The sequence below is a fragment of the Arachis duranensis genome, chromosome 8 (assembly GCF_000817695.3).
Source record: "Arachis duranensis cultivar V14167 chromosome 8, aradu.V14167.gnm2.J7QH, whole genome shotgun sequence".
NCBI classification, from domain to species: Eukaryota; Viridiplantae; Streptophyta; class Magnoliopsida; order Fabales; family Fabaceae; genus Arachis; species Arachis duranensis.
The window spans coordinates 1,940,345-1,952,648 of record NC_029779.3 but is presented as its reverse complement, the minus strand read 5'-3'; the positions used below and the strand labels follow the sequence as shown (position 1 = coordinate 1,952,648).

The following is a 12,304-nucleotide window of genomic DNA, read 5'->3' as shown; positions in this document are numbered from 1 at the left end:
TTGATTTGAATCGTTTTATCTTCATGAACGTTGCACTACTCTGCAACAAAACTCTCTGGTGCGGTATACATTAATAGACATATTTTACTCAATATTATAAAAGATCGATTTTTTTATTTGTGTCTAAAAGTAAATGAAAGAAAAGAAAAACAAGGGAGAAGAACAAGCCAAATCAACTAGCTGGAACCATATCAAGATTCAAGGCTTGTATGATTTTGAAGCGCACTCTAAGGATTCAACCATTCCGAATAGGATGGAAGAGAAAAAAAAATCGATTGAATTTAATCTTGCCGATACACCAAAGAAGGCGTTTTTTTTGTATTTTCTTGTTATTAATATTATGGTGAATATTTGCATGCATTTGTCTTTATATGTAATTGACACTTGATAGTTAAGAAGCATTGTATGATTTGATAAATTTGACTAAATTGTTATCTAATATCAACTTTAGAGTTAAATCTCAATTTAGTCTGATATTTAGAATAACCCCCACAATTTTTTTGGCCCCAATTAGAACTCCCAAATTTGCAATTATGGCTCTGCCTTGCCCCTGCGATCATCTCTATCACTGAAATGCTGATTTGGCGCAATTGCATGACGTGGTGGACACTACTTAAACGACGGCACATTGATTTCGTTCCCAAACCTTTTGGAAACCACATAGTGTAAGGGTTTTCTTGATGTTTTGTAACTTATGATCGTTGTCGTCAAAAGAAAGAGAGTTTTAACTCACAAAAAACTGAAACGATGTAGTTTCCAAAGGATTTGGGTGCGAAAACAATGCATCGTCGTTTAAGTAGTGTCCACCGTGTCATGCAATTGCATCATATTAGCATTCCGGTGATGGAGATGATCGCATGAGTAAGTTGGAGCCACGATTGTAAATTTGGAGGTTCTAATTGGAGCCAACAAAATTGTGAGGGTCATTCTGAGCATCGAACTAAATTTTAGGAGTCAAATTGAGATTTAACTCATCAACTTTACATAAAGACAACTGTATATGAATTTTTATCTAATATTAATTATAAAAAATATTAAAGCCATGAGTTAATAATAATTATATAAAATATAATATTGTAGTACCACCATAATTGAATATTAAGATTTTTCACTAATTTGAGTTAGTTGAGGAGGTAGTTTTATTTTTTATATGTTGCAATTAATTAGTTAGTAATTAATTTTTAAATAAAATTTAGATATATGACACAAATAAAAAATAATAAATTTAGATTTTAATTTGACTAATTAATAACTTAAGAAGAATTTTAAATATACCAAGTACACCCGTGTTTTAATAATTTTAATCGTTAATTATAAAAATTATATAAAATATATATTAATTAAAATCAACGGTTAAATTACTGAAACACCAGTAATTGGGTTACATTTAAAAACTTTCCAATGACTTAAATAATTAACTTTAGTTTAAAATTTTAGAATAGAGTTAAAAATGTTGGAAAATTCAATGTCACGATTAGAGGTGGAAGTGGGACGGGCTACTCAATAGAATTCGTGGCTTAGGTTTGTTTTATTAAACAAGCTAGACTTAAACGTTTTGTAAAATATATTAGTTAAAAAAGTTAAATCATATACTTAAAAAAAAGCCTAAGAAGTTCGTTAGTTTAGCTCGTCAAAATATTTTATTTTTGTAAAATAAGTTATTTTTAGTCTAAACTTTCAACTATTCACTTATATTAAATACAAAACAAAACTAAAAAGAATTAATAGTCAATATTAATTTAGATTGTAATTTTTTTATCCAAAAAAAATTATGAATTGTAAGTATGGTTATGATATATGACTAAGGATTGATATATAAATAATTTTTTTTACAAATTATGAATTATAATTTTAGAATCCAGTCTATAAGAAGTAGTAGGTCTAGATAGAGCTGACAATATATACTCTACCCGTGGGTATCCAACCCGAACCAACCCGTTTGGATAAGGTTGTCTATCCTACCCGCTGCAGATAAGGGAGGATAAGGTGCAAATTTACCTGTGGATAGAGTAGGGTACGGGTTTAGGGTATATCCTACCCTGCCCTACATGCACCCATAATATATTATATAATATATATGTAAAAATTATATATGTAAAAAGAAAGTGAGTCTTGTACTCATAATTTTTTTCTTATAAAAGTTTGAAATAATCACTAAGCTAATTTATAATTTTATGTTGGATTTTTTTAATATTTTAATTTTAATTTGAACTTAGTTTTTTATTTTCTATTTTATTAATATATATGAAATTTAGAATGGTTGAATTTTATATTTATTCGAATTTTTTTTGTTTCTGCGGGTAGGGTCGGCCGATCGGGTAGGATAGGATTTAGAACTTTAGGGTGCGGGTAGGGTTAGGGTTGAGAGATTCTCAATCCACAAGTAGAGTAGGATAGAATTTTAAAAAAGTTTTCAACTCGCAAATAGGGTTAGGGTAGAGTATAGATCCTACCGTATCCTATCCATTGCCAACTCTAAGTATAAACTTGGGTGGTCTATTTACAACATGGGACATGCTTATCAAAATTCATTTTTAACCGTTGTTTTTACTAACGAGTTATAGTTCAAATGATATAGTTTTTTCATCTTCATCTAAAGTCTCGGATTCGAATTTTACTCCTAATTTAAAAAAAAATCTCACATCTATCTTAACTATTCACACTATCAATGTGAAAAGTGTTATTTTTATTAGTATTATTACATAACTGGATGCACATATAAAATTGCTTATATCAAAATTAAATTTATATATTTTTTATTTTCTAAAAATAAGAAAAAATAAATAAAGAGGACGTGACTACGTGAGACGTGAGTAGTGACGAGCTGACGACAATTTAGGTTTGAGAATCATGGTATTATGAAGCTGGCATTTTGGGAATTTTCTCATTAGGAGTGACGATAATTTTGGGGTGAGTTGTTAAGGTTAAGGAGACTAGGACTCTAGGAGTCTAGGAGAGACTAGTGGAAAGGGCAACTTGTTAAAGCAAAGGGATGCATAGGTGGAAATGTGGAATTCTATTTCCAAGCATGTGAATTTTAACACCCAATAACTGCGATACATAGGAGGCTGCTGCAGAGCCCTATTCTTTCTTTCTTTCTTATAACTTAAAGATATTATATTATTTATATCCTCTCGTCTTGCCTTCCGGTCTTTCTCTGCCTTCGTCTTCGTCTTCGAGTGTGTCTGACTAGGGTTTACTCTCTCATCTTCATTCCTTACCCTTAACTATGCGTGGATTACACAAATCGAAAAGAGTTTCATGGGCCTCCGATTTAGATCTTTGTCAGGTAAAAACTAATTACTATCCCTTCAATTCAGTTGCCCACTCCCAATCCGTCAAATTAACAATCCTGTAATCCCTAATTCTGTTTTTTCTCTGTGCGTGCGTGCCTTACCCTTCTCTATTCATGATTGAATGATACTGCCACCATCGGCGAGTTCTACCTCGTGTTGATCAAAATCTGATCTTTCTTGAATCTCATAGAAACATGCACTTAATTGAAGTTCTCGTATGGCAGGCGTTAATCATCAATTTATGAATGCTGGTGGACTTCCTAATTGATTTTCAATCAAGCTGTACAACTTTTGATTAAACAAAATAAATCCAATAACCGATTATAGTTTCAAACTTCATCGGAAAAATATAATTAGAAGAAGAGTAAGTGATGTGTTGTTGTTGTATAGGAACAAACACAAAACAGGGCTTTGAGAGATCATTTTTACTGTAACTGAAACTCTTCATAAAGTAATCTTGATAAATTTGCTTTTGAAGTTACTAGTAAGGTCATGAAACAGTGCCAAAAGAGAGAGGGAAAAGAAAAGATCTGTTTTCGTAGAGTGTATTCATAATTGTTGATGAGACTATGCCACTATGGCGATGCTATATTTGACCATGGCTGCAAAATGTATACTTATAACCTGTAGGAGAATTGCATACCAGATACATGAACTACAAATCAATTTTGCATGATAATGTTATCATTTCCATCAGTACTATACTAGAGCTCTTTTGCAATTTTTCTTGCACCATGGTGGCTTGATGATTAATCATATGGATGTTTAAGATAGAGTACCAGTACCAGTAGGGACAGACATTATATATTTGAGTTGTTGGTAGTTGTGATGTGACTAGGAACAACCTGTAGCAATTGCAATCTTTCATTCTTGCAAAGTAAGTTTGATGGAAGAATTCTATGCAGGGCAATTCAATTTCTGCAGCTTATACCTAAGTAAATCTTACTTTTGATGCTCCGCTAAGTTTTCTTTTTAGTTCTGTCCCTATGATCTTTCATGGTTTGTGTCAATTACAATGATTTTAAATCTTTTATGATGTATTGGAGAGTGATTGCTCGATACCAGGTCCCTTCTTTTCAAGATGTTGCTATCTTTCTTACTATGCCAATTTGTGCTTTCATTTGTTGGACATAGAAAAGGAAAACTTTATTTTGATAACTAGATCTTTAGTGGTTTGGTGGTTTGAATGTAAATTTTGATTGTATATGGTATAGGTATGCTGCACATGGGGATTGCGTCTCCAAAAACTACTGAATAAGTCTGGGCATTAGATTGCTTTGTTAACTGTTATTGTTCTTTGAATTTGTTTATATTGCTCATTTTAACATTATGTCTAGTTTTCATTGGAGTAAATCCTTTCGAAGCTTGCCACTGTTGTTCAAGAAGATGTGACATAAATATTGGTTTTGAATAAATATTAGAATGAAGTATTTGGGCTAACTAATGGGTTTCGTTTAACAGATTAGGTTATTCTTATCAGAGGAATCTCCTTCTCAAGTTGGTTTAAATTCTCAAGATCACCTCCAAGCAAAGACATCATTGCTATTACCTCCAGGAGGAACAAGTTCTGATGACTTTCTACCTCCTGGATTCGAGGGAACCCAAGCGTCGACCCATTTTGAGGTTGATCTGTCTCAAATACCAGTGTCTAGGTGGACTACACCATGCAAGGTAGTTTTGTTTTTAGGTCGCATGTTAAATATTCTTTTTAAATACTTTCCAATATTCAATGCATGAGTTGGGTTATGGTGTTATTATGATTCTTAATAATCTTGTGATTCTCACAGATTATACTTAATTTAGTGTGGCAAGTGGTGGCTGGGGAAGAAAGCAAGGAGGTAGAAGATCAATGTCAGAGGGAGATGAGAGTACTTGAAGCAATTTATCCCCGCCCATCCTCTATCCCCCCAAAGTTTGAATCTCTTAAAACTCGTACAGTAATTTTTATTTAATTCCCCATTAGTGATGTAACTGTTATTCTTTCTTCTTGCAGCCCATCTGTTTCAGCGGATGTCGAGGCTTCCCAGTGCATTGATAGCCAAACTACCTTGATACCAATTACACCTATGGAAGATGAAGATGCTGCAACTGATTCTATCTCACAATCTAATTCTTTTGAATTACCTCCTGGCATACCAAATGGTCCAAACCCCCATACAAGTGTGCAGTTAGCTCATGGCTCATTATCTGATGCATTAACTAGTGTGATGAAGAATAATGAACATGGGAATTTGATTGATCCTGAATTATTCAATAATATTCTCAAAAACCCAGAAGTGATTGAGAAACTGGTTAGAGATTATGGAGCCTCTAACAGTTTGCAGAGTGCAAATAATCCGGGGTCATCTTCAGTGACATTTTCACATCCATCTCTTCCTAGTCATCAAGTAGAAGCCAGTGCACCAGCATCAGTTACATTTTCGTCTCCTAACTATCCTTCTTCAGGTGGAAATCAAGTAGGACCTGTTTCTACCCAATGGCTTCCTAGGCCTCCGATGAGTCAAGCTACAATTTCTTCTGCCTCAGACGTCTCTCTACCAAAGGATGTAAATTATTACAAGAGCTTAATTCAACAACATGGAGAAGAGAGACAAGAAATCCACCCTTACACTGCTAACCGTCAAATCCAGAGACCAATGGTGAACCATGAGACACCACAACACAATTCTAGATCAAGGGAAACTAAATCCAAGATAATGAAACCTTGTATATTCTTTAACAGTTCTAGAGGATGTCGAAATGGTGCTAATTGTGCATACCAACATGATGTAACATTCCAATCACGAGGTAGTGCCGTGCCTTCGGTACAAAGTTCAAAGAGAATGAAAATGGATAGTGAGATCAGCAGTTAGATGAACTCGGTTATCATTTTGATGGTGTTGGATGCATGTAATGCAACTTTTACGGTCATTTGATAAGTGATTGTGAGCCTTGTTTCTCACTAGTATTAAAGTTAATACATACGTTATTTTTTAATGGAAGGTTCCTTTACACTTTCCCCTTTTTTTAATAATTTTTTGTTGTTTTCGTCATCATTTTAATTACCTTTAAGGCTTTGGTGTTGTAATTTGTTTTAGGGACATGTATCTGCTTTCAATTTCTTGATGCTATAACACTTCAATTACTTACGCTTACTTAGGCTGTGTTTGGTTTAGCGTTAAAAAGTTAGAAAAAAGAGAAGCACGAGAAGCACATTTGAATGTATTGAAGCACATGGATCGAATCCGAATTTTGCAGATATTATTTGATTTGCAGAGCCATTGGATCGGATCAGATTCGATCCGCACTATGGTAGGATCGAATTGCAGATTTAGCAGTGATATCCGTTGATCTGATCCGTATAAAAAGTAAACTCTAATGTGATATGAATTTTAGTGCATTGTTTTATGAATTTTATGATATTTTGTTCTTAATTTTTTATGTTGTACTTCAAATCAGAATAATTAAACTTAGATCTTGTGTTATTATATATATTTTTTTGTTATTCAAGAGAACTTTATTGATAATATTTTAGGAGTAAATAGATTTAATCAGGTGAAAAAATGGTAAAACAACAAAATAGCATCTTAAAACAGTTTTTTTTTTTAATTATGCGAATATCGTATCCGATCTAATCCGATGAGTGTAGTGTGGATCAGATAGAATCATAGACTATATCCGATCCGATCCGTGTGCAGTCCTAGAAATTGTAGTTTTTGTGTTTAGAAAATTAGGTTAGGATTGAATTTATTTTTTTCTTCTTAATTCTGCTCTTTATTTCCTTGCTTGTAGTTTCTTTAGTATTCAAATATTTTAAATATATAAGTATACTTTTTTATAAATTTTTATTTTTAGTTTTGAATAAAAAAAATTTATTTTTTATTTAACTCTGTTAAAATTTTTAAGTGTAATTCTTGTATATTAATTTATTATTATAATTTTTTTATAATATAAATTATTGATCCAATTAAAAAATAAAGTAAATAAAAAATTAATTATAACTAATAATAAAGTTATAAATAATTAAAATTTATAGATTAAAATAGTATTAAATAAAAGAGTACTGATAATATTAAAAAAATTATAAGTAATATAATTTAATAAAGTATATTTTGATATATTTTTTATATATTATTTTTGTTTTTGATATAAAAATATATTTTGCCAATTTTTATATATATTTTTTATTTTAGTAAGTAAATATTAATTTTATTATAAAATTAATTAATAAGATTTAAATTTATAAAATTAATTATTATTTATAAACTGTAATCCAAATACACACTTAATATTTGCTTCACCCTTAAGTTTCGTAATCAGGCTTAAGACTTAAGAGCATGTGCAGAAATTTTTCAAAAATGAGATTGTATGCTTTGTAAATATTAAAGGAAGAACATATCTTTGACTCGCAATTATAGCAGGGCAATCTTTGACTTAGATATAAACTTCAATCTTATAGTTAATAGGAGAAGAAAAATTTGGTAAAGTAGTACTTTTTAATTAACTTTTAATTAAGTTTCGAAACATAATTTTTTTATAGTTAATACAGAAATTTTAAAACGGAATACAAAACTTAAAAAAAAGACAATTTTTGGATAAAGATATAAAAATTAAAAAATGAAAAAAAAAGAAAAATTATTCTATATTTAGGATTCTTTTGAGGTATTTAATTAGTAGTTAAACAATGACTTAGTATTAGCAAAAATATATATAATTTGTCTTGAGACATATTTTATAATATATATAAAAATAAGAATAAATTACTAAAATAAAATATTTAGGCTTTAAATTTATCGAAATATAACTTTGGCAAATTACATACAAAAATACAATTTTTCAGTAAATTATGTAAACTGCGAGAGGAGTTTTACGGATTCGAAATATACATAAATTGTGGTAAGGCTCTCGCAGTTTACGTTGAAGAGCAAAATGGTCCAAAACAGCGATAGGAGTCTCACGATTTCTGTGTAAAGTGGAAACGTGCATAAACTGCGAAGGGTCCAGCGGTTTATACTCTAGTATAAATAGGGAGTCTCGGATTATTCAGTTTGAGCCACTTTGAAGTGTGGTGAGGAAGACATTCTGACTTTTTTCGGGCCGGGACCATGGCGGACGAACACAGTCTTTACCGGCTCAACGGCGTTGCGCACATAGCCGGCAGCATCAACGAAAAGATAAGTTTGTTTTCTTTTATTTATTGTATTTCATATAACATTAAATATAGTATTCAGGTTTGGTAGTTAGAACACATAATTTAGGATTGACCAGTTTTAGATTTCAAAGTAATGATGTAAAATTTAGAGAAAGGACCAAAAGTTTAAGTAGAATGATGATCCTCTTGTGTTTGAGATATAGGGTTCAAATTGCAAAGATTGTAGGGTTGTTGTCTAAGTATCATGTTTGAAAACTAAATTTTAAAATTCTAACTTTTGAATATGTAAGTTTAAATTCAAGTATTATAATTTTAGTTGTTAAGGTTTTAAAACTTACGGATTAAATTTTGTAAATTGAACCTAATGCTTATATTCTGCATTCTTAAATTTTAAGATTATAAATTTTGTAGTTTAGCTTTTTAAATTTAAGATTTAAATTGTAAAATTATAAGTTTAGTATTTGTTTATTTTAAATTAAAGATTTGAGTATTATATTTAATCTTTATTAATTTGAATTTAAAATGATAAGTTTAGTATTTGTTTCGGAACTTGTTTAGTATCCTATGGCTTAAAGTTATTAGTGATGGAATTTTATTTGGTTTTAGTTATTTCTCTCACATGCTACAGTCAAGTAAGTGTATTTATAGTATCCGGAGACAACAGAACATGCCTCTGCATGACAGGATCATATCATATCTGGAGAGGACAAGTTTAGACCACCTGATGAGGCTCAACACGAGGTGGTTTTGGTTGGATGAGCCACTCGTCAGCGTATTCATTGAGAGGTGGCGTCCTGAGACGCACACCTTGCACATGTCATTCGGGGAGTGCACCATCACACTGCAGGATGTTGCATACCAGTTAGGGTTGCCCGTGGATGATTTATCTGTATCCGGGTGCCTTACATATTTCGAGAAGTTGATATATGATGGCAGACCCGCTTGGGAGTTGTTTCAGGAACTATTTGGCGAGCTTGCCCCACCAAATAAGGTAAAGTTTTTACAGTCCACTTCACCTGGTTCTATGAGAGATTTAGGGTGCTGCCGTAGGATGCTACTGAGGACACCGTATGGATATATGCATGGGCTTACATTATGATGCTGCTATCTACTCAGTTGTTCGGTGACAATAGTGAAAATCGGGTTCATATTCGGTGGTTGCCCTTTGTGGCGAGGTTTGACGAGATGGACAGTTATAATTGGACTTTGGCAGTATTGGCCTGGCTATATTGATGCATGTGTCGGGTTGTCAACAGAAATGTGACGAACTTGGCCGGCTCGCTCCAACTATTGCAGTCTTGGATTTTCTGGCGGTTCCTTAGTCTCAGACTGTGGGGATTCGACGATTTTTCTTTTTCATTGGCTTCCAGGTATCGATATATGGGCACTTAGACTTTCAGTTTTAGTTTTTAGGGTTCTAGTTATTAACTAAGTTATTCCCAGTTTATATATTCATATAGGGTTACGCTATGTGTACACCAAAATCAGCCACCAGTATAAAATACATGCTGGAATATAAATATACATTGAAAATAAATTAAACCACACATGTATTTATTATTTATACATAAATACATTAGTGGCTAATTTTAGTGGCTAATTTTAATGTTCAAATAGCATTTTCCATTCATATAACATTCTCTTCGTTCAGGTGGGCTACGTATTTATAGACATCCGACCGCAGGGAGAAGAGAGTTATCCAGTGTCGCCTTATTTATGGTTATTTATATTTACAAACATGTACTCGCGTGTGCCTTGTTTATTTTCATGGACTTTTGTATGTCTTATGTATGGTTATTTATGTTTATGAAGATGTACTCTTGTGTGAGAATGACTATGTTCATGAATTTTTGTATGCCAAATCATAGGTTGATAGTTTGATTTAATGAAGTTAGTTTCTTGTACTCAACATAATCATGAACAAAATGAAATCAACTTTACTCAAAAGAATCACAACTAACATAGAGAAACACAAATGATAACCACATTACAGTAAAATGAAATCAACAACATGGGCTAAACATTCATACCAACAACATAATACACTAAAACAGGACAACAAAACAAATAAAGAAAGAACATAAAACTTAATCACAACGACTTGATGTTGATGCCCCGGAACTGTCGACACCATCTTTCAACTTGGCATACAGCTCGTGTATTTTCACCTCCAGAAAACTGTGCCAACAATGAAACAAAACCTCCATGTCTTCGTCCGACCCTATCACAAATGTTTCATACTGCACACCAGTTGATACAACCGCAAGTGAAATCTTGTTGAACACCTTCTTCACCCACTTGGCCCCACACAACCCTACCTTTTGCAATATACTCATCTTTAGCTCTGACAAAGTATTTGTTAAATGGATAAAAACGCTCACCGGTTCTTTATCAGTGAACTTATCACCGTGCCTTTTGCTTTTTTTTATTTTACTAGAGCAGTGGACTAGAACTAAAAGAATCTCCTCATTATCCATCTGTGAAGGTATGAAAATGACTCTCTACTATCACACCACTCCCCCTTGGTTGGTATATATAGGTGAATTTGATGCAAGTATAAACTGCTGGACCCCTGTCGCAGTTTATGCATATTTCGTATTTACACAGAAACCGCAAGATCCCTACTGTGGTTTCTAGCCATTTAGCATCCCAACATAAACCGCTGGAGGGGTCTAGCGATTTACGTTCATTTAGAATCTGTGGGACCTCTCTAACGGTTTACATAGTTTTGTGAAAAATTATATTTTTATATATAATTTGAAAAAGTTGTATTTCGATAAATTTAAAGGCCAAATATTTTATTTTAGTCATTTTTCCTAAAAATAATTTGGCATTTGGTTATGTTTAATTTTTTAGCCAATTTTTTTTACTTTAAGGTTTAAAGTTTAACCAAAATAATTATATCTTTATTTATGTCTATAGTTCCTAAAAACCTAGACAAATATCTAAGAATATGTTGAGCTACAATATGTGAAACAAATATGTAAAAATATTATTGTTGAAGCCATATTATCAAAGTGAGTAACAGTATTTTGGGGATGAGACTATATTGTTGTTATTATTTTTTTCAGTCATCACTTAAGAGTCATATATAGAAAAGTAGATTTTTTTTTAAACTAATCACCTTAAATAATGGTTAATGTTAAACCTACCCAAAAAATAAATGAATACATTTATTATATAATAAACTAAATTAAAGGGTAATTTATATAAATAAATAGTTTAAGACTCAAATTTACGCAGATGTCTTAATTCTATTTTGCATACATGTGTGTTCTATTCATATTTTATGTATATCGTAGGTGACAAATTCGATTTGGTAGTAAAGGAGAGAATGCTTCGATTTTGGTTTTGCACCTTAGTAAATTGGTACACTGAAAACCGATTTAGCCACAATTATGGGACAAGGTAAATCGAAGTAGGGCAATTCGATTTACTAATAGTAATTCACATTATAAATCGAAGTAAGCAGCAAAACTGCTAAATTAAATCGAAGTAGGATCTATTATACCTTCTAATATAAATCTGACTTAAATCCTAAATTTTAAATCCTAAATTTTATATGTGTGAGGTCTATTATATCTTCTGACTTCCCAAGTATCTTTTCACTATCAAGAATGATCTGAATCAACCAATGTAACCTTTTACAAATTCTTTACACTTTCTATGTTACTTGATGTGATCTGACTCTAGCACTCTATATTCAAGCCTACGATGAATGCTATAACTCTTGACCCTAAGCACACTTTCCTCTTTACTTTGAAGTTGTTGTCCAACTTAAAACTCACTTGGAGCCGATATATCATACGAATCTATTTTTCCAAATCCAAATTTTACGTCCGAAAAATCTTGTTACGCTATGGCCTCCAAGTTTAAA

The 12,304-nt window shown here is 31.9% G+C and overlaps 1 protein-coding gene across 1 annotated transcript; it reads left to right on the top strand.

Moving 5' to 3' along the window:
- The first annotated feature begins 2,994 nt into the window (after positions 1–2,994).
- On the top strand, positions 2,995–6,309 carry LOC107460053 (zinc finger CCCH domain-containing protein 6). The gene is made up of 4 exons (XM_016078377.3): positions 2,995–3,289; positions 4,758–4,967; positions 5,084–5,208; positions 5,290–6,309. Exons 1-4 carry the CDS (start codon positions 3,230–3,232, stop codon positions 6,146–6,148), a joined length of 1,254 nt encoding a protein of 417 aa, XP_015933863.1. The 5' UTR covers positions 2,995–3,229; the 3' UTR covers positions 6,149–6,309.
- The last annotated feature ends 5,995 nt before the right edge of the window (positions 6,310–12,304 follow it).